At 39.5% G+C, this 24,064-nt stretch overlaps 2 protein-coding genes across 2 annotated transcripts; one reads left to right on the top strand and one right to left on the bottom strand.

The window, feature by feature from the left end:
• Window positions 1-1,061: 1,061 nt before the first annotated feature.
• On the top strand, window positions 1,062-21,731 carry cib (thymosin beta cib). The gene is made up of 5 exons (XM_014362802.3): window positions 1,062-1,212; window positions 20,185-20,360; window positions 20,450-20,563; window positions 20,630-20,743; window positions 20,840-21,731. Exons 2-5 carry the CDS (start codon window positions 20,222-20,224, stop codon window positions 20,866-20,868), a joined length of 396 nt encoding a protein of 131 aa, XP_014218288.1. The 5' UTR covers window positions 1,062-1,212; window positions 20,185-20,221; the 3' UTR covers window positions 20,869-21,731.
• Window positions 21,480-23,538, bottom strand: LOC106646112 (glutamate receptor ionotropic, kainate glr-3-like). The gene is made up of 6 exons (XM_014362150.2): window positions 23,218-23,538; window positions 22,930-23,110; window positions 22,623-22,834; window positions 22,448-22,537; window positions 22,208-22,368; window positions 21,480-22,118 (listed from the first exon to the last, which is right to left on the bottom strand). The coding sequence occupies exons 1-6, from the start codon at window positions 23,464-23,466 to the stop codon at window positions 21,788-21,790; spliced, it is 1,224 nt and encodes a 407-aa protein (XP_014217636.2). The 5' UTR covers window positions 23,467-23,538; the 3' UTR covers window positions 21,480-21,787.
• Between the last annotated feature and the right edge of the window lie 526 nt (window positions 23,539-24,064).

Raw genomic sequence — 24,064 nt, forward strand, 5'->3', positions numbered from 1 at the left:
CATTTCTTTGAAACCCCTTCTCTATCATCCCCTCTTGTATAATACACATTTTTTTGAAGTTTTGAAGAAGAACAGAAGGTACTCTTACAACCGAAGGAAAGGATAAAGGAGATATTTTTACTCGCACGCAGCAGTGTGTTTCATGTGAGTCATCGTCCACGAGAACGCAACGTCGAATAAAAGGCGCCGTATTACAAGCCTGGCTACTCTATATATTATCTTCTCCCTCTTTTTTTTACAGGACGAACGGGAAACGATGACGACACTGACGCTAGCGGATACTTATTACTCGCATTTTGGACCATCGGTTTCAGTAAAAAAAAAAAAAAAAAAAAAAAAACCAATTCTAAAAAAAATTTTTGAAACAATACTTATTAGTTTTGTTGAAAGTGTGCTCCTCGGAATCGGGATCATATTTTTTAGCTTACTCAACTACATGCATTGACGTGTCCTTATAACAAGCTCCTTTTCAGAACCATCTGCACACATCCATGAGATCATGAGATCAGAGCTTATCGGAGCATCGGCAGATCAGCTCTCCGATTTCAAAAAGAAGATGAGAAGCTCGCGTTTAAAACAATGAATGGTTTTTGTTACAATTTGCATATTTGCAGCATCATCCAAATATCCAATACCTGTGAGAAGTCTCAAACTTTTTCAAAAAAGCTAAGTAGATAAGTCATAATTCCTGTTTGGAGCAGTGCATTGGATCACAATGGGCAAAAGCACATAATGAATGAGAGCGACGGGGAGAAAAGAGGCAGCCGGACAAGTTGCGTAAGGACGGTGATGAAGTGTTCGGGAAAAGAGTGCACTTATAGGTACATAAGAAATTAGGTGTGTAGAGTCCGTACCGTACCATACGGACTCCATACAATTTAAGTGCACGGCGCACGCACTATCGCTAATCGCACAATGAACCGCGTATTCTTTCCCACTCGATATACGCAAATACGCAGAGAGAAAGAGAGAGAACCAGTAGCGGGGCGGCGGTAGGTGGTGTGGTGGGCTCTCTTGAAAGAGAGAGAAAGGAGACCTGGGTAATCGGGTTGTAGTCGGGACACTCGGGTATTGCCGCGTCAGTATTCGCTGTTCTCTCCGATCTTGTGTATAAGCCTCTCGTACGTTTCGCTCCCTTGCGTATAAGTACTGCTGTGTTGATATACAGTTGCCGTCCATCCTTCCTCGTGTATTTCGTCGTCTTTGTCGCCGGTAAGTGCCTTCTTCTCTTCTTCCCTGCAGGTTCATTAATTAAACATAATATACTTACCTCGCCAATTAAATATCTAAATTATCATTAAGTATTCCTCTTGATGGGAATGAGAGTGAGTCTGTTTTTGGCTTTTCGGAGCAACAAGCCGACTTTAAAGGACTCTCACCATCACCAATGCTATAGTGCGGGGGGAAGAGATAAATTTGGGTGTGTGCTTCCTTCAGCGATATGTCTTTGTATACTTACGTAGGTATACCTGTTGTAAAATATAATGACGTGTGCTCCTCTGGAGTAGTAATTGCAAAATAAAGTACACGAACGACCGGCTTCCCTTTTTCCGTCTGCACGGAGATATTTTAGTTTTTTGCTCGCAGTGTTTTAATCACAAGTATGAGTGGGTATAAATGTATACCCTGCAAGTGGGAGAGACAGGGAGACGCGTTTGGCCGGACTATAGTTTATTTTATGTTTTCGAAAGGACGATCCAAGTGCCGGCAGAACTTTAGAGGGATAATGATGTTTTGGGGCGTGCGATAACAAGCGATAAAAGTGCAAGGACGAGAGAGAGAGGATCTGCCATTTTGCTGAAGCGGTGATGTGTCCGCGTTCTTATATATGTGTACGGACCCATCTACACATGTAGTCATATCCTTCCTGGTGTATATATATATATATATATATATATATATATATATATATATATATAATAATTATACGCATCGCACCCACGCCCTGTAGGATAATTCGCTCTGGTTTTTTTATTTTGTGAATTTAGTGAAGGTTCCCTACCACGTTGTGTGGACATATATATACTTAGGTACATTATACACGTATATTAGAGTGCGTACGAAATTGATATACGTGGCAGGTATGAGCGAATGTGTAAGGCTGGATTTTGAGAAATTCAGACATTGGTCGTTCGATTTTATCAGACGTCAGCAGAATGACTCACTCGCTTTAATCGCGACAGAAGATGCGTAAAAGACCAGAGGGCCACGCTATACGGGACGTACATTTGTCGCTTCTGTCGAGATATACTTAACCAAAGTTGGCATTTTTTTTTTGTCAGAATCAATCAAATATATATACATACAAGTTGTGTGGGCTTAAGAACAATTGTTCACGAGAATCATCAACGATAAGACCGAGTGTAGGTATGACTTTTTTAAACCAGAGAAAATTTTATCGACGGTTAAGTGTGTGGGTTATATTGCCAGTGTTGATTTCTTTAATTGCCAAATTGATGGTTTCGCAGCGAGCGATGATGATAAATGTTTTGATAAGGTATACACGCAACTACGTTTAAATTGTCCTTAAGCTCAAACAATCTATAGTACGCTTTTGATATATAATACATTAACTGTTTCGTTGACGATGTACACCATTAGCATTTTATTGTTGGATTAGTTTTAGTATTTATTTAATCGCAAAATCATAAGATTAGTGTTTAGTTAGCTTTGTGAATTTTTTTCTTTATTAATTTGTCGTGTATTTTCTATATTAATTAACTATTCGTGATTCCTCCTGCTCAGTTTGAAACTAAGTTTGACGGTTTACATTAACAGATATTTTAATTCAATGTAACCGTCAAGTTAACTGCCATATCGTGCGAATTAATACTTAAACACTTGTAACATTTTTTTCCAAAAATTGATAAAACTTTATTCTATTCTATTGTAACTGTGTATTATATATGTATGATAAAAACTTTCTCTGACGTATCCAAAATTATCAATCTATACATTTTTGAATTACGGTTTAAAAGACTAAGAGAGATAACGTCACTTCTAGTATTGGTCATATCGGATAATTTTGGTAATTAGGTACATATATATTCATAGATTGCATCAGCCGACTTCTTCGTCATTTTGCTTGTAACGAAAACAAAAATTTCAACTCCAAATTTCCGTAATAATTCACGATCCAAATTTTTTTACTCGCAGCAGCTGGTATACACACGCGCAGCAGGTGTTTCGTATCGTACCTAAAAATCGTTAGCAACCCCTTGGTCTTGATGGTTTTTTTTAAATCGAATCGAATATCCTTTTCAATGCAAAGCCAAGGAGTCGTGATCAGTGAGCGAAAAAGCGATGGTGTACAATATTATCGCAAAAGAACGGAAGTCCCGTGGCTCTCTCTCTCTCTGCTATTGACGACGACGCCTCGAATGTCAATGAGGAGAAGACGGAGAACTCGAGGATTTGAAAAATGCTCTGGAAGCCGATGTCCTTCTTTCTCAACTTCAATTATTTGACGTATGGGCTTTTTGTTTATTCTTCAAGAAACGTTCGAATATATAAATCCGTTGGAAAAGTATTTTCAATTGTGTGTCTTATTGACAAGGCCACCGTATTTTCATTGGAATACTTATCCGTTCGTTGTTATTTTCGTCGTGAAAACAGATGGCTTCGCGGTCAGGTAAGGAAAAAAATCTTCGGCAAAAAAGCCAACCTTATAAGGCCGCGTGTACATAAAATACCTCTTAACTCTTCCTTTCGAATGATCTCAACGGTAAATGGAACGACGACGACAGTTGGCGCTCTCGGCGAAAAGTAAATTGGTTGATTATCGATTCTATGTGTTGTTGTGTAGGTACCTACGTATGATCGGCGCGCCAAAACATCTGTACAATTATACCTTTGTACGAACATATGCTTTTTGGTGTTTGTTTTTGTTTCAACGATACTTATAAAATGCCAACACCGTTTGCGCTTCTCGTTTTAATTGTGCGCTTTTGTTTTTTCTCCTTTCCAATGACTCATGCGCACTTATCGATCCCACGTGTTTAATATTAATTGTTCCACGTAAAGTTTTTTTTTTTTTTTGCTTTGCCAATTATTGAGACTCAAATTTAATCAATACACATGTACCTACTTCTCTTTGTTTCTTCGTTGAATGATACGAAAGTGCGTGCGAGTTATTTCCGGAAATCGTGCACAAAGTAAGATAATATAACACTTACGTGTTGCAAGTATACCCACCTACTGTACGTGTAACGTTAAACTCTTTTATCAATAGCGAGAGATACTGTCGAAACATTGATGTTACGTATGTCAACAGTAAGGCGAAAAATAACTTTATCACCGCGTTGAAACAGATGAGTTACCACATATCGCAATTCCTTTTTTTTTCTTTTTTTTTCAGTACAATAAGGGTTTTATGCGTATAGGTAAAATGTTGGCATTTGATATATGGATTCCGTGAAACGTAGAACCACTTGTTCATAAGCAATACAAGAATATGTGAATTCGATAAAGTTGAACGTTCACTGTATATGCCTACACACACACACACAAAGCCATGTCGAATAATCCCAAAGTACGATACTTAACAAGCGCGTACCTATACTATTATATATTGTCACTAATCACCGATGCTGAAAATGAAATCGTCAGCAATTTCTCCCACCCCAAAAACATCTGCTATACACACATTAAACGTATAACATATAATCGTTATCAACTTCGAATGAAAAAAAAAAAAAAAAAAAAAAAAAAAAAAAAAAAAATCAAAATTTCAATACCACAACCACAAACTGTATAGTTTACCCATGAAAAAACAAAGTAAAAGAAACAATAAAGGGCGGAAGATCGGGTCTATAGTTTGTAAGTCGGAAAAAGCGCGCCCTTCACCGCTATGACTAGCGTGTTTGGGCGTGGTTTTGACAGATGCAATTGATAGCACCAGCATCCGGATCTATATATATATGTATATATACATACAGAGAGTGCCGGAGTCTGCATAGAGATATAACACATCAGAGAGACAACCATCGGGTTCTCTTTGTCTCGTGATCTTTGCCGAGGAAGCTCTCGGGACTTGTATATGTATAAATGTACCCACTGAAAAAGTTCATCCGTCCCTCCGGACAGCCATCATGTACATGCATAACAATGGGTGTATATATATACTTCCCAAATTTTTGTGGCAAACCAGAGCATTTTTCTTTCTCAAGGGACAACCTCGCATTATAAAATCCGTAGGAAGGCTTAATTCCTTAAATGTTCATATTAGTGGTCGTTATGGTGTCATATATTTATACACTTACATAAAGACAATGAAGAACCAAGCCGAACGACAATAAATCGCTGTACAGCACTCCGAGCAAGAGAACAATCGTTTTGTGCTCAGCGCCGCGTAATTGTAAACACACGAAGAGGGTGTGATTTTTCACACGCGTTTATGTATATATACTTACTAAGCTCTTTTGTTTCGCACGCGTGTCATTTTTTTTTTTTTTTTTTTTTTTTCTCTTCCATCCACTCGACAGAGGTATGCCAAGTTCTTTATCAACCCCTGGCTAGCTCACGCATTGGTCAACCCCCTTTTTTTTCCTTTCCTTTGTTATATCTTCGTTTCTCGTTGACCGCGTAAAGATTTTGAACTTCGACACGTCTCATCATTACCGCTCGTTTTTTTTTTTTTTTTTTTTTTTTTTTTCGATACATGGTGCATGAAAAGTTGGGTCCTCTGTTTTACTCTTTTCCATACAAGCAACTTATCCATGCTAAAGTCTCGAGCTCTCTGTCCATTTATAAAAATATACCTATCATTTCAAAGAATAATCAAAAGTATCGATTTTCATCGAGTAGCCCCTTTCTTTTTTCAAGTGATTAACGTCAAGTATTCGTCTTCTGTATACATAATACATATATATGATTACGTAAGTGTAACATATTGAAATAAACAAATGTATACTTACCACTCGAGTTTCGCTCCGTATACTGTATAAACATGCTCCTACTACCCAGACTCCCGAGTCTCTATTACGTAAACATTAACCCATGTGCATAAATAGTATACACGCACTTGTTCCATAGGTGTGTCTATTAGATTATTATAAAAGAATAAGACAAATAGTAGTTATATTATGAACAACAGGTTGTAAAAGCAATCGTGAAAATTAAACGCACAACTAATATGCTTATACAATATAATTTATACACACGATTCATCTACTGTAGTTTATCTTGTACAAACAGTTACTTACTATACTTTTACCACGCTATTACCGTTACTAATGGATATTGATTAAAGTATCCTGTATACAATTTATTAGACTACCCATGTGCGGTCGTGGTTTCGAAAGATGTATAATTAAAGATGTATATATATTAAAAAAAAAAAAAAAAAACATCCTAAACAGAAATTAAAAGATGAAATAACACCACTCGGTGATAATGATAATAACGTCGATGCAGGTGATGACACCGACTTGTATATAAAATAACATCACCCGGTGAAGCGAGATCCTATAGGTGCTGCCGATGACGGCCCTTTTTCTTCATAATTGCTCCAATTGAACGCCGTGTCTCTCTCTCTCTCAATCCGTCTCAATCTGTAATCGAGTAGCACATTCGCGTGCTCGTAATATCAAACGTTGAGGTTTCAAACTGTAAAGGCTTATCCATCGTTTGATTCATCGTGTAGAATTTTTGAAAATTTTTCCCGTACACATTGCCGGGGTGCCATTATTTTTATTTCCGGTATACCCAATCTGCTTAAGGGATAATACCTATACATTTACAAGATCATCACTTGGTCGATCCTGGGAGAAAACAACTTGCATCAACCATACACGCTCGAGCTTGCGATATTTTTATTCTTTACCGCGACCATTCGAAGGAGGTAGGGATTACACGTATACAGGCACAATGAGGCAGGGGCAGCAGAATCGGCATGGCAAATTGTTTTTTTTTTTTTTTTTTTTTTTTTTTTCTCGGTCCCACAAATATACCTACGCAACGTGGGGTATATAGTGTCAGGTGGTTGGATGTTGTGACTAAACATTACACGTCGTAGTATACGATGGCATTTCTCAATTACAAACAATATCCATATAATGGCTCGACGCGCTCCTGCGCGTGCTTAAAATCTAAAATCTCTCGATGACGCGTCAGAAGGTGAATGACATTTTCCCCCCACTCGAACACTCTTTCAAGAGTCTCATGGAAGTAAAAATCTTACGGGGTGAAAAAAAGAAAATCTTTGCAAGGGAGCCATTGAGTTGTACGTAGGTGTACATATTTATCGGGAAGCAGAACTCGCGTAAGCTCTTCCGTGCCAGCAGAGCCATGACCGTGAAAGCCCCGCAAGCGCCACGCACGTATATATAAATATACATGCCACCCCTGTATAGTACAGCAAAGCAGTGGTGTAAGCATTGCTTATACGATGGCGACTACTATTTTTCGGGATCCCTCCTGTACTGTATAAATATACAACGTCCAAAAGAGGGAGAGCCGTGCCGTTTCCCCTCGACCTGCGGAGCGGGAGGGAAAAAAACAGGGACTCGCAATCGATGCGAGCGTCTGGGGGCTGGTTGGTCGACCGGCTTTGCAGCCTCTCTCTCTCTCTCTCTGGGGGTCGGTCTCTCTCGCTCGGTATTTCTCAACTCCCCTTGGGATTTTTCCTTTTTTATCCTACTCCTCCTCCGTGCGGACCCGATCTTTAATTGCCATCCAGCGCTTTATTTTTTCTTCTCTCCTGTACACGGTGTACGCGATTATACGGATGCCTAATTGATTCGGGGACCACGCGGGTGATTTTTCTCCCCGAGCGAGATAAATGTTTTTGGACGACCGATGATGCACCGAGTGAGATATCCTTGTTGCTTGATGCTTGGTAATAAAACATTTTCTTCAACTGTCGACTACCGTGGGTCTGTCCGATTGGCGATGTGCATCAACATCCGAGCCTTCACGGAAATATATATACATAACGCGTCGTTACAACAACTGTGTCTTACTCGTTTGAAAATTAAGTACCCCTCATCGTGATGTTACCGAAGAAAAACAAATTTTTTTTTTTCTATTTCGCGACGTGGACGCAAATGTGTGAGTCATAAAAAAAATAATGCGCTGGTATGCCAAGCACTCGCACACACAACTCGAATACGTAGGTACGTTGGAAAATCAACATTATTTGTTTCTTTTTTTTTTTTTTTTTTTTTTTTTTTTTTTTTTTTTTTTTTTTTTTTTTTTTTTTTTTTTCCAACGCTTAGTTGAACGATGTCTTGGGCGGTCGAAAGTAATTATATTTCAACGCTGTTGGAGCTGTTAAGTTATCTCGCTCGTATACGGTACGCAGCGAAGAATTTCACGAAATGTATACGACCGCGATATATTCAAATCGACCCAATTTTTTCGCTTCGTTCGACTAAAGTCCGGTGAAAAGGTTTTATTTTAATTTCCAAGCGACTCCGAAAGCCACTTTCAAGAGTATACCTATTCGCTTAATTACCAATTATTTTATAAACAAATAACACACCCCGTCAACCATAACTGCACTCGCATATATTTTATGAGCTCTCGATTGTTCTTCGTGTACACATATACGTGCAACTTTTATTGAAGATCGTATACCATTGTTCTTTACCAATCAGTCGCGCTTAAAGTGGCATATTGATAAATATCCTATTTTTTTCGCTGTGGTAAATTGGTAATCGACGTTTTCATACGTGCATTTGTCTACTTTGAAAAAGAAAAAAAAAAAAAAAGGACTCTTCCAATAGATAAAATAAAAGAGGAATCCAGAGAATCCTCGATACATCGTGCGCGTATGACTAATCAGCTCGATACAAGTTGCCATCGTATAATGTATACTGTATGCGCTGGCATGCTCTCCCTCTCGTATGACTCACAGTACAATACGTTCACTCACTGCGCCAATCGTTGTTTCGTATACTTACGTGTTAGGGTCGAAGAAGAAAAAATCATGTTGGCTGGCATTTCTTTTTTTTTTTTTTTTTTTTTTTTTTTTTTTTTTTTTTTTTTTTTGTGTATGGGTATCCACGTCGAGACGATAAGAAAAGTGTGATAAAAGACAAAGAGAGAAAACGTTTCTTTTTTTTTCCACAATTTTCGAGTTGGTATCTTTTTATTTTTTTTTATTTTTTATTCTGTCACTGGCGTCTTGTTCTCCGTTTTTTTTCCTTGTACGGCGTTTAATCGCAAGCGTGGCTTAATCGGAATTTATACTTCGCCTTGGCTGCTACTTGCGCCTCTTCTCCGCGTTGTTACGTTTGACGCTATTTTTAAACGCGCGCGTGAAAAAGACGACACGCAAACACCGGAATCGACGAATAAACACTTTACTCGCTCCATTTTCGCATGTGTGAATATATATATATATACACACACATATATGTACCTTTTGCTTTTTTATGCATTATTATTTTACTAATAATAACTCGTGAGTTTAATTGGTGTACGATATAATATTAACTACGCGCGTTCACATAATATATAATCATCGTCAACACGATACTTTTAAGTAATTGACCGATTGATGGATGATACTGACAAAAAAACACTCGTCGACGGCCTGCGTTTCCAATATTTTTATTTTTACCACAATGTTATATCTTGATCGAGCTGTGCATAAATATACTGCGATGAAGTCCTAATTGATCCCCGTTAAAACCCGGAAATTCTCGAAACGAGGAAAAAAAAAATCCATCGGTCCCTTGTGCCGAATCATTGAAAACTGGATAACTGCAGATTTGATTGAGGAAACAAAGCATCATGTATATATTTTCACTGGAAAACCATCGAGAGTCACGAAATTCACTTGATGTCCCAAACCCCAGCGAGCAACATTGGCTGTCCCACTTGTGGGTGTACTTATGCCCAATAACACCATTAGCCGATCGACGTTGCCCGTGAGAAAACTCGACGCGGGGCGACATCAGCAGAAGAGAGGCGGAGAAAGTCTGCGGAGCCCCTGACCTATAGGTACACTGTATAACACTCTCTCTTCTTTCCTTTGTAACCGGCACATAAACCTACAAGCACCCACCAAAGAATCGTGCACGATACTTACAGTACCTCATGAAATGTACCTATACACAATATGTACCTACGTACACTTATGCACTCACTCCTCGGGACAAAGAACCTATATAGAGAGAATATCCTATAATACAAGTACTTATTATGTTGAAAAAAGGGAGAACTTTCTAAAGTTTAGCGATTTTTTGCCAATTGGGGCATTGTCTTTTTATTTCCCTATGGATATAAATATGTACGTATAACTCGTATAACATATACTTGTAACTCTTAACATATTTAAGGGTATCGGATTCCACATAAGATCGCGAGTTTCGTCATTTTTCACTTTGTCGAAATGCAATGTTCCCAATTCCCTGTGTACCAAATTTATGTGTTTTGCAGGATACTCCTCACTTTGGCATACGAATGATCATGTACTTTTTTTCCAATTACAAGCATTGCTCGTTAGCTGCCTCTCGATATATTATATGCAGCTCAAACGTTTTTCTCTCAACTGTTATAATTGATGTGTCCAGTGAAAACATCACGTCGCGACAATGAAATATATGTGTGTGTATATGTATATTTTCTGAAAACCGGTGCGCCGCGTTTGGCTGTTGAAGGTTTTTTTTGGAAAAACCCTCGAAACAACAAACGATCCAAAGGAGAACAACGGATCACGATTTTCCTAAATCCACGTATGGTCAATTACACATACAGAGTCGCGCAGCGCAAAAAAAATCGTCGAAAAGGTGGAGGAGGAGGAAAGGAGAGCACAACATATATAATACATTTTGCTTTCCCGCTCACATAAAAGATCCGATCTCCCCCGCAAACGGCACATATACGCGGTAGTATAGTTTTATAAGGTATACCTCTCTTCCCTATGCAACTTTTGCAACGTTTTCCCGATTTCTTCTTCCGAGAGAGAACAACGATGCACAGGTTTTATGATATTATACTGTAGACGAGAGCCATCAAGGAGACGAAGGAAAGTCGTTTCGTTAATTGGACGAGACTCTCTCTCTCTCGCGAGCTTCAGATAGAGGAGTATCCCATATGTACATTAATACATCCTTGGCTCGCCTCTTCTTCTTCTTTTTCATCCCGGCGAGCGTGGGCGTACAATAACAATAATAATAATAATGATAATAATAATAATAATAATAATAATAATAATAATAATAATAATAATAATAATACGATTATATATATATATACACGTGTATGGAGAAAAACTGTGTAATTGATCCTATTGGCATGTATATATACAATACTTCTTGTTATGGGCGAGCTTGGGTCCATTGTATACGTATAAAATATACACATAGGCTCGATGGGTATATCATATAGTGCACATGTATATATATGCAGTATCCGGTTAAATGAGCTCGTGGCCTGTACTGCAGCGGCGAATGAACAAAATCCGAGAACCTGCAGAATAAGTTTTAGGTTCCCTCTTCTTCTTCTTCTTCTTCTCCTACTTATTTTGATGCTTCGTTCGAACGTTTGGCAACGAAAAATGTGTATAGTATCGCACGCATCGAAACTCTTATCCGTTCGTCTTTAGCACCCAAATTTATGTATGTAAGGGTCATTAGGTTGTATCCTGTGTAACATGACACCTACAATATAATGAGGTACAAACCCTTCCATATGCGACACATCGCAGCCTCTTTCGGTTCTTATTAATTTATGGTCCAGATTTGTGTGTGTCCAAGTAGTGTTTGTAGGTCATAATTTTACTTCTTACGTTATGTACTTTGTATTGCATTGCTCTGCATGCCCCATTGTTGTGCATAAGTACCTGTGCATAATTATTATGCGTATAAAATATAGATATATACTCCCATATCCACCCACCTACGCGCCAATTTTCTCATTTTACCGTGTATTGTTGTATACATAGGGACACGTAATAATATATATACTCGTGTGTATTGGCAATACTTAATCCAGCAACATATATGTGTATAGCACTACATTTGTCGTTAATTGTATATGATAACGAATCGAACGAACGACGTTGAATTTCCTTTGATGGTTATACATACAAGTCGTCCTGAGATAAACACATTTATATGTATATTTCAGAGAGGAATTCTATGTAGGAAAGTGACGTATACTCATTAGCTGTATACCTACACCGATCGATGCGCGCATTATACTTTCCCCTCTCTTTCGCGAAAATCCTAGAAACTTTGATAGTCGTCATGGATATACTTACTCTTCTTTCTCTCCTTTTCTCGTTATTAAGTGACATGCATATTATGTTGTAACGTAAATCGTAAGTTGCAATAACAAAAGGAAAGGAGGCACAAAACAAAGGGGGTTCTTGTCGTATGAAACAATTACCTGGACCCTTAGGTGCATTGTGCCACTTCCCATCGTCCACGTAGGTATATATAAATCTCGTGTAAGCGTTTCATTTTTTTTTTTATTTTTTTAATTTTTTCATATATTACAGAAATAAACGTATAAGATCTTTAAAAGTAAAAATTTTCGCCACCACTCGCGCAATCATTGTTTTTACCGTTAGATGTACTTCAAATATTAAATTCAACTGCACGCAGCAGAGGCACAACCTTATATATGTGTGTACCTATATACTCGAAGGATATATGCGTGACGTTGCAAAATTATAATTTTTTAACAAAAAGGACCGAACTTTCTCGTGTGTGTGTGGGTGTGCATGAAAAAGCACGTTGAAAGGCCTGCACGAGATACGGAGGAAAAGCCCAGCAGTCTCCCGTAACGATGATGTACATTACGTATATATACCTATCCACGTGTGCAGCCCACCCCGTGCCCTCCTTTCGCGTTATTAAATTCACATTATAGGGGTAAGGGGGGGAGGGGGAAAGAGCAAGTAATTTCCTTGCTGTGCAAAACGGCTTGTGCAACAACAACTACAACCGCCCACGTTAACCCCGCACGTATAATTATTATATACATGTGCGCGTAATTTAATTTAATCATCGGAAACAACGCACCCTCTCTCTCTCTCTCTTCCTTCAAATCCAAATCGTATATATAGGTACATTACAAGCGCCATCCGATTATTCCGAGGCGTCACCCACGCAAACGCGAGTTTAATCACGGCGTTTTAACCGCGTGTCTCTCTGCTCAATATATTTTGGAGGATCGAGAGGTGAAGGAGAAGCCGTAATTTACGCAATTTGCCTACATAATATACATCTGCAGCGAAATAAAACGTGCAGTCTAGCGTCAGTGGCTCTTTCAACGAGTATTATACTTATTTTATATATTTTATATATATATATGTGTGTGTGTGTATGCGCGCCTTTTCTTCGTTAAGTTGCCCCCCCCCCCAGAGATGTTATGCAGGTAACCAAATGTATATACATGAGCCCGTCGTTGGCTCAGTGGTTAGCATGCTATAGCCACCGAAACAACACAGCTCAAGGGGTCGTGGGTTCGATTCCCGGTCGGGGTACTCAGATTTTTTCTGATGGTTCTTGCTGGGTATCGAATTCATGAAACCGATTTAGGATAAAGATTTAGTTTTTAAGTTGAAAAAGAAAAATAAAAAAGCGATTGAAAAATAAAGAATTGTGACGAGCTCTCGATAACCGGTCCTGAGTGACCGGGGAGATAAAAAAGATTTGATATGCGAATAAATAAAGAACGAAAGTGTAATGGCAAGCGTAAATAAGAGAAATGCATAATGACACGATGAAAAATGACATGTTAAAAAGACACAATGTAAAATGTTAAATGAATAAATACAGTGTACATACCCATAGTAGTCAGTACACTATAATGTAAAAAAAAAAAAAAAATGTATATACATGTATACTAATTGACAGCTCATCTTTCTCGCTGGTCCCGTTGGTTCGATCCCACCTCTAGTATGTATAGTATATACTCATTAAGCACACGCGCGTAGGTATTTTCTCGTTAGCGCTGCTGCATCGGGTGTTAATTTGTTTTTTTTTTTTTTTTTTTTTTTTTCCTTTCGCTTCTACGTATTCGTTGCGCTGTGAATTTTATAAAATAGTTTCTCAGTACAAGCTTTGAACGATATCGAGCGATGATGGGTTTTATATATATGACGCGATGGATGCACGTTTACCTATGTACACCTGTATGCGACAAAAATTTCGTCATCACCCGCCAACGCGATCTATAGCCGCAAAAACCGTGATTAATCGCGATTTCCCACACAGTATATCGGCTAAAAAGGGGCAACAAGCACCAAAAATGGTCAGGAAAAAACACGCCGGATCACTAAGTACATGTTGTTGTATACTTATGTACCTATATATCTACAGGTGCAGGTATAACGCACACGACGCGTGTGTTCCATAATACATGTGTGACGTTCGCGTGTACACACCTTACTCGTAGATATATATATATATAATGTAATATTATGTTGTATACCTGCTTCTTTTCTCTAAAAAAGCTGCTTTCCTTGGCGCCGCACTGTATTAGGAGGGTGTATATATATATACACATATACATATACCGATTACGCAGCATCGCCCGCTGACACACGAGTCCCCGGAGAACTGGATGTTATATATATCTACCTAATATACAATCGAGTGTCCCAGTTTCTTTAGATTATCGTGATTGTTATAATTATTGACGAGCGAATTCGCCCGTACTGTATACCAATATCGCTAAAAACTTGTATACTGTCGATGGTTTTTTTTTTTTTTTTTTTCATCGACATACCCTTAATCCTACCTTTCATTGGTGCAGTTACAGGTTCCCGCTGTCTGTGAACGAAAAAAAAAAAAAAAAAAAACCAAAGAAAAACTCTTCATTTGGGTTCGTGGGGGGGGGGGGGGGCGTTACAATTAGTCAAGTGTACGATTTCTCTGCTTTCCTTTTTCATTATTTCACTCCCGTTACCCCCTCGATGATCGTGACTCAAATGGCCTAAAGAAAAAAAAAAAAAAAAAAAAAAAAAAGACAAATTAGCAGATGATCCGATGATCCGGACCTATACCTGTACTCCAGACCAGCTAATTTAACAACAATTAATAAGAGAAAATTCGCGTGGAAAAGAAAAAGATTACAAGTAAGCCCAACATATTATACAATGAAAGACGCATGCAAGCATCGAACATCTGCTCTCGCTTTGCAAAAGTTTCACGTAATCAATGATCGATTAATCAAAAGAAGAAGAAAAAAACGTCTGCCTTTCTCTCTTTTTTCTTTGTCGTTGTTTTCTGACGCAGTGTGCGTACATCACAGGCACAGATGCATCGAGCAAAGGGTATACATAAAATGCACCATATATATTACACGTACATGTATATGTAGTTCTGGGAACCATATAAGGCGCGGAACCGGCTTGCAAAAGAGTTTCTCTCCTGATTGGCGGTGGTGGTCGGTAGGTATACAGGAGCAGAGTCGGCTACTTGTGTTGTCCGTACCCGCGGTATATAATGCACTTATATATATATATATATATATATACACACGCTTTGCCGCTGCGAAACAGAGAAAAAGAGATCGCGGGGAGATGTGTGGTAAGTGCGGCGCGGTCAGCTCACTGTACGGTGGTTTGTTTTGAATTGGCTAAAAGGAGGAGGATTCATGCACGTAAATGTACGCAAATGTACGTACATCCTACAACTACACCGAAATCGGCTTGCCGATCTGTTAACGAGATCATGCAGAGATGATGTTGCCCTCGTGCAGTTTGTTAACGAAAAAAAGTAAAGTTTTTTTTTTTTTTTTTTTTTTCCTCTCCTCATCTCTTCCCTCCAGTGCGATCGTTATTGTGCATTTCACTCGCACCGCATTGTCACGCTCCGTGTGATTCGCGTGTGTACCTGCAATAACAACAATTAAAATGCATTCAATTAAGGATTTTTAACCGCAGTTGCAGCTTATTATACCCATGGTGTACACCTATATACCTGCATATTACGTGCAATAATAACACAGGAGAGCACGCACGTGTTGCTGTAAATTATATTATTGTCGCTGCGTTGAGCAAATAAACGAGGTTGGGCTTGATTTTTTTTTTTACATCACACGTACATTAAATACCCTTTCTTGTTTCTTGGGGGACGGGTGAAAAAAAAAAAAAAGGGTACGGTGTAACGGTATAAAGTCCCTTCGTTTGCATGCGCTCGCCTCTTCTTCCTTCCTTCCTCTGAGCATATAATATGCACGTTTATGTACCGGCTTACCTTCTCATCTTCTTTTTTCGGTGGTATTTCACGATTTGTTTCACCAAGCTTTGAGATAACATTTTCTTTTTTCTTCCTATACTCCGATTTTCTAATGTATATAGGCTCGTATACTCATTACCGAGAAAGTAATGGCGGATATATCGCTCGTTTGTGGGTCGCTTGAAACTATGTTTGCCGATCGAAATTATTTGTTGCCCGCGTCTGCGTAAAATCTCGAGATTCTTTTTTTTTTACTTTTTTTCTGTCCCGCACCCCCCACGTGATACAAACCCAGCGGTGCATCGCGAATTAAAAACATCTTCCGGTGCAACGCGATATACCTCTTTCTTGAAAGGCTGTACACTACACGCCCGGTTGCACGGGACGCCACAGCAAAAAAAAAAAAAAAAAAAAAAAAAACCCAGAATCAACGTCAGCAACGGTACAATACGCCACCACCTTTTTAGCATTGAAACCGCGAAATTCCGCGGAGCGTGAACATTGTGGACGAAAAAATCATCGCCCGTTGTACACTATACACCTTTTCTCCTTATCAGACGGTATATTATTTGGTTATACGTATATAACGTGTACTTATACTGTTGCTTCGAAGGAGCATTAATTGGGCCTCGTGTGCGTGTACAAAAAAGATATGTTTTTTTTTATACCTATACATATATTACACCATCGGGGCGCGCTCCGATTGTGTCGGAAAAACGGTATACTTATTCTTCACGCCCACGTTGTCATTGTGGTCGAGGTGCAACTTTTTTTTTTTTTTTTTTTTTTTCTTTCCTTCGAGTATACTTAACAGTTAATTATGGGAAAAAAAGTGCACGTGATGGATGTAATGTTACTAAGAATCAAATGCAACAGAGTCGTTGACGGGACGATGAGGGAGCAGCGATCTGTCTCTTGGGTGTTATGTTAATGCGGGCACTATCAATGTGGCCGACGCTGTCCACTTGTACGTAGGTATAAACCCATATAGAGGGGGAACAGATGAGGCTCGTCATGGCGGATGTTGCGCAACACGAATAAGTGTGTGTACATTGACGGACTTGATGACTCTTGCCGAGAAAAGGTGGGGCCCTCTCTTTTCCTTTCTCTGATTATTATCACCCAGCTTGCTTACTTTCCTTTTTCTTTTGTTACCCAATTATTGTAAGTACCGAGCTCTGGTGTCACGTGTAGGTTTCATGGATTCACATATTATGCTGATGAAAACTCTTGGATTTTTATAAATTATATCCTACTTCATAGTAATTTACGAGTACTTATTTTTTATTTTTTATTTTTTTTTTTTTTTGCTGTACGTACAATATACTTGAAGCTTTTATCGAATATACAAAGCGCCAAGAGTTTTCGCTCTAACGTTTTAGTTGCCGATTTGCGTGAAAAAATTTTACAAATAATGAGTATACTTGAAAGAGCGCTGTAATCAAACACGATTAAAATAATGTTATTTCGACGCGTGAATTCAACCTCGCGAGAAAAAAAAAAAGTGATAACGACAACCGGGCGACAAAGTATACCCTCGAGCGTTACTCACCTATATACATACTCGTGTACGTATACATACACATGCACCCGGTCGTTTAAAATTACAAAAAGCTGCTCTTGATGTATCCGGTATACACATATATGTTGTGTCTGAGTCACGCGCAAAGAGGCCCGATAATCATTAATTCGATCGGAAATCAAATTAAAAGGACGCGCACATTTACCAATGATCGGACACGTCCTTCTTTTTTTTTATTACACCTCTTTTGGAGTAAATCGAGCGCAATGCAAACTCTCATCGTGTAAACGATTATTGCTTTTTTCTTCTTCTTTTTTTTTTTTTTTTTTTTTTTTTTTCGTTTTTAGGCACAATCGCTTATTTACTTAGAGAGCCTTGGGTTTTCACTGGGGAAAAAAAAAAAAACAAGAAAAATTCTGAGCGACGTTTGGCTCGTCTGACAAAGTACTGCGACAACCTGCCTCTTTTGAAGCGAAATCGGTCGAGTCATTTTTTTAACCATTACTTTTATCGGCGCACTGAAGAGCGTGAAATCCAATTTACAGTGACGAAAACTATCAGTTTTCTCGGACCAGTTCAAGCTGGAACTTGAAAAAACAACCGGGGACACTCCATCTTTACAGTGTAAGCCATTTTTTAAAATGGTTCGTGCCAATAAGTTTATGAGTGATCTTATATACATTGTATCGGGCAAGCACCGTAACGATTTCCTTTGAAAACCAGAAACGCGAGTTTACAAATAAAATCCATTGAAACAAGTTGTAAAAAAAACCACAAGCTCGTATCCTTCGAAAAAAAAGCCGGCACTGTCTCCCCCTCGGAAGGAAGGAAGGAAGGAACAAAGAAATCGCTTCCCCCTTTCTGATTCTCGGTCTTTTTCGAGGGGCCTGACCTCACTCCTACGGAATGCATGCCGGCATCTGCTTCTACATACACACTGTTGCTGCCTTTCAATTATCCGCGCCTCTCGTTATTAATACAAGCCATTCCTGAATTATACAGGGACCTTCAAATAGGATGGCGACGATTTAAAAAAAATGTTGCTATCGCATAAACGCGTAATTGAATCATATCGACGTTTTCTTTCAATTGTTGTAATCATTGGTTAAAAAACAAAAAGTACATTTGTAATACTTGTGGCTTCAAAAGCGTTTGCAAGACGATGAATTCAATCAATTTGAATCATCCACACAACACACAATGGCTGGTTTCCCGGCTAAAATACTTAATCATGAAAAAAAAAAAAAAAAAAAAAAAACCGGTAAATCATCTACTTGTAAGCGTAAACACTGTACGCGTGGGGATCGGTCATCATGCAGGGGATCGACTACACGATCGATCAGTCAACATCTTTTTTAAATCGTATAAACATCACCTGATATCAAAATACTGACACCATTTATTTCTACACTGATAATTATAATAATATACACACATGTACGGTCTCTCTGTACCGCTCGTCATTTCATTTGAACCGAGAATCAAGCAATCGTATAGGTTTATAACCAGATATAATAATTACTCTCTTTAAGTAAACAACCAATGTATGCATGTAACGTTATTGTTGCCGGGCAAATTCTTCACTCCCACGCAAAACCAGATATACAATTATACATATTATTTGTCCCTTACGCTATATGCTCTCTCTCTCTCTCTCTCTGTCTACCGAATCGCGCGTTCACTTGAAGGCTCGTGCGGCTCCGTATCTTCAAAATACTCTTGATTAATCACCACCCTCCCTCTCTCCTTTTATTCCTTCCGCACGGGCTTCATGACTCATCCTTGATATCCGGGCGTCAAAGTTGGTTTTTCAAGTAAACCCATACTCGGATGGCCCACCCAATCGACACCCTGACTCCCTTTATCGTCCTATGTACACTGATAACGTTTTGTCTCCGCACAGCTAAAGGGTACTTAACCCCCGTGCAGCCCCGCACACTGCATACAGCTCTCCTGATACGAGACGGACGTGAAAGAGAGCTCTTGAATACTTAAACGAGTCGAGGAAACCTTTTTTTTTCTTTTATCATCTTTTTCCTCTCCGTTTCCCAACGTTTCCAAGACTCGGTATGTACGTTCACCTTCAACAATAGGATTCGCGCTGTTATTGAACTGTCTCTCTCTCTCCTGCGGCGACAATGGATCTGTATCACGGAGGCTATTTCCAGATCGTTTATTTTCAACGATTGAAACAAAGAGAGCTGCCGTAGAGGGAAACAAAAACAAACAAAAAAAAAATCAACACATGTACACGGTACGATTACAATGGAGGTATCCGGAGAAAAAACAAAAGCGCCGGTATCTTATATCGGGAATCGCGAGGGAAACTTTATACTGCTCGTCTGTGGATGTTTTTTTTTTTTTTTTCGGTGTCTATGTTTATCGAGGGAAACAAATTTTTCGGGTTTTTGTTTTTCAATCGTGGCGTGTACGAATAAAACAAAATCATCATACTTGACAGCGTCGTTTTGACCATGTGTGTTTTAATCTCTGCTTGCTTTTTTTCCCGCTGTTTTGCAGATCCAAAGGAGGAAACAATATATACACATCGTTCACCATGTCGGACCCATCCAGCGTGTCTCTGAAAGAACTTCCCAAGGTCCCCATCAACCTCAAGAGCCAGCTCCACGGCTTCAACTCCAGTTGCTTGGCGAAGGCCGAGACTGCGGAGAAGAACGTCCTGCCTTCGGCTGAAGGTATATATTATGATTTCACCCCATCGTGTATACCATGCACGCTTGATTGATTTAGCAGCTTATTGGCTTTGGTGTTTTTTCTCTCGCAGACGTTGCCGCGGAAAAAAATCAGCAAACGTTGATAGCCAACATCGAGAAATTCGACCCGTCGAAACTCAAGCACACAGAAACGCAGGAAAAGAACCCTCTTCCAGATAAAGATGGTGAGTTGAGAAAATCCATCCGTCTGTCATCATCTTCTATATCTCATTCGTGTGCTTTCGTTTTAGCTATCCAACAGGAGAAGGGAAAGCAGCAGCTGATCTCTGGAATTGAAAACTTCCAAAAGGACAAGCTGAAGCACGCGGACACGCTCGAGAAGAATCTCTTGCCCACCAAAGAAGGTAACTAGTCTACCAATGTCTCCCACCAGAGGTTGAAAAACATGTCAACTATTGAAAGAATATAATTTTTTTTTCCTTTTTCCTTACATTTTTTAGCAATCGATGCAGAAAAAACAGCCGCATAAGGAGCCATCGGAAAATCGAGATGAAAACAAAAAAAAGAGTCGTGGTGCAGTGATTTGCGAATTTTTTCATATTTCTATATTTATATATATATTAATATTTTACAATTACTGATATCTTATGAAGACCGATGATGTCGATGAGAGAAAAAATTGTATCAGTGTAACCTGACTGATTTACGTGTACTCGCTCACTTATGGCATTCTTTGTTTCTGAAAAAAAAAACAAAAAAAAAAAAAAAAAAAAAAAACAATTATTTTAATTGTAGAAAGAAAAAAAAACAAAAATTGAAACTTAATAACAATGTCGATACTTTCTTCGACTGTCCTAAGGTGAAAAAACAAACACGCCACTTGATTCGTGTCTCTAAAAGGCTGTTCCAAAGGCGTTTCGAATTATATTTCGTATGCATATACATATATATTTACTTGTCACTAATTTACACACGTCCATATATATAGATATTTTTTTTATTCTCGTAAAAGAGAAAAAAAGAACAACAGAAAATAACGAATAAGCAATGTTTGCGTCTCCGTAACTTTTTTCATACCGCAATTAAACCTTTGTTCTCTGGATGAGGATAATAAGCAACACGCTGATACAGCAAATTAACGTCGAAAGATACAAATAATGTAATTTTTCATGGTATTAGCCGCTTTTTGTACACACTTGTATCCATATAACCCAAGACAGTACGCGATACATTGATCAATACATTTCAAAAAGGTGCAGCAGCAGTAAACAGTGATGTTTGTGTAAAGAGTAATATTTTATATATGTGTATCGGGCTATTGTACTTTTTTAAGATTCATACAATTTGCATTTTCATAAAATAATAACGAAATAAAAATTTATTTGTACGAAATTCGCCTATTTGTCATTGTTTTATTTTCACCCAAAAAAGTGTCCACGATCGAACCATCATCCAGCTTGTTTGCACCAAAAACACTTTTTCGCAGGACGTCGAACTCTCTTCGATTCTTCGGAATGAAATTTTCCGTATTCCCTGTACGGGGCAAGCAAGTACCTCTCCGTCTGTATAATCCTCGATTCATCCCGGCCCAATTTATGGTACAAACACTCGAGCAGCACCCCAACAGCACTAGCGATCAACCCGCAAATCCAGATGGCAAAGAGCGGCATCACGTCCCGCACGTTGAAGGCGTCGAACGGCGCTTTCGGCCTCGTGAACTTCTCCTCGTAGTGACTGACGAGCTTCGACATAACGCCGTTCTCCTCGAACCTCCGTATACTTAATGAAAAGCAAAACAAATTACACACACATAAATGGGTCACTCGAACCCAGAGGATTTGCGTGTAGCGTATAATGAAGGCACTCACTAGTGATTGAAGAACTCGGTCAGGGGGTCGTGTTTCCTGAGACCTATGCCCATCTTCCTGACTCTACCTCCCGGGACGCCAGCCAGCTCGCAAGGAGTCGCGCCGCGTACTTTGCTCAGCATCGCCACGCTCGCGAAGAAGGCGGTCTTTTGGCTGCACACCTGTCGACAAAGAGGGTATAACGTTAATAAACTCACGTAATTGCTCTTGACGAAAATTCGACAATATCCAACAACACACCTGTTCGAAACCCTTGATGTAGCTCGAGGGTAGATTCTCGTAGCTGTCCAGCAAGAGGCTCATCCGATAGTACACGTCGTCGTTTGGATTCTTGCCGTATGACCAATGAAAATTAATTATATATGGTAAATTAAGTCCATACAACTCGGTAGAGGAAAATAATTAACACCCATACCAGGAAGACATCGTGCTCGGCGCTGTTCTTCAAGACGATCAGCTTGTACGATCTGTCGTTGATGAAACCAATCAAATCGGTGAAGGGCATAGCCGGCATGGAAACCGTCACGTAGCTGGTCAACGATCCCGAGTAAGCCGACGTGAGCAGGTACGCGGACAGGAATATCGAAAAGTACGCCAGTTTCAGGGGCAACGTCGTCTCCGAGTCATCTGTAAACGTCCAATCAATCTATCGATGTATAATACATGTATACACATAATAATAAGATAAATGTATATTTTATATGTATATAAATATATGTGACCTGGCAAGCCCTGTTGGCAGTATATGCCCCAAACGTGCATGTAATTGTCCAAGATTAGATAACCGTAGTGATCATGTCTGGCAGTTTTGACGTTGGCAATAATTACTCTGATGCAGGTAAGTACGAAGAGTGAGACAAGGATGACAACGACGAGCCCCATCCAGACTTTTTTGTTGAAGGTCTGCGTGTAGTACGTACGTACGTATTTATAGTGTGTTTTTATAACACGAGGTCACCGACATAATTCAAAATGTCAACGCCAATGTTTATATATATATATAGATATACCTTCAAATAGGCGTTCCAAGGAACGTCGGTGTTGTCGGGCATCCTGATGAACAGCTTGGTCCTGGAAACTATGATCGGTACCGTCAAGTCGAAGACCTCGCCCCTGTCCCGGTTGATGATCATCTCGGCGGCAGCCACGTCGAGCGAGTTGTTGAGCAATCTCCCCAGAATCCCCGTCCATTTGCGCTTGGTCTTGTTTAGGCTGCCGTAGGTGAAGGACGAGGGTTGGTAATTCAAGGTGACGTTCATCACGGATGCCAATTCGCTGACGATTCTCGGCACCAGGTCGTCCCTCGCGGCTCTTCGGTCGCGCTCGCGTGGTTTCGCTGCCTGCCGAGTTTTTTTTTTATTTAAAAGTATCTCGGTATCAATGGGGGGCGTCTTGCTTTTTAGGAAAAGAAGCATACATCGACGCCTCGGTCAAAGAAAATATAATCCCTTCGAGAAATAATTGATTTCGGGTTGAAGGAAATTCATACGCCAACTCGGATGTCTTTTGTTTTCTTTATTCTCATATTTTGCATCAAAGGTAGGAATGAACGAATAAGCGGCTCAAATGACAAACTTATGTATGCGAATTACCTATACGATGCAGGATGAAAAGTAAAATGCAACAGACTGTTAGGTCGGGAAAAAAAAAAAAAAAAAAAAAAAAAAAAAAATACCTCGATAGTGGCCGTTCTCGCTGTGACGCCGCTGAGGTTCCTGCGTCTCTCGTACAGCACCGGGTGGCTTTTGACGACAAGCCGATCCGCCACGCTCCACTCGAGGTACTCGTGCACCTGCACCCTCGCCCCCGCGCCAACGGCGAACCACTCCCTGATCCCTCGGCCACCACCACCGGCAC

This window comes from Copidosoma floridanum, unplaced genomic scaffold (genome assembly GCF_036245765.1).
Source record: "Copidosoma floridanum isolate Cflo_tuat_1 unplaced genomic scaffold, Cflo_Japanese_pri ptg000012l, whole genome shotgun sequence".
In the NCBI taxonomy this organism is placed as follows: domain Eukaryota; kingdom Metazoa; phylum Arthropoda; class Insecta; order Hymenoptera; family Encyrtidae; genus Copidosoma; species Copidosoma floridanum.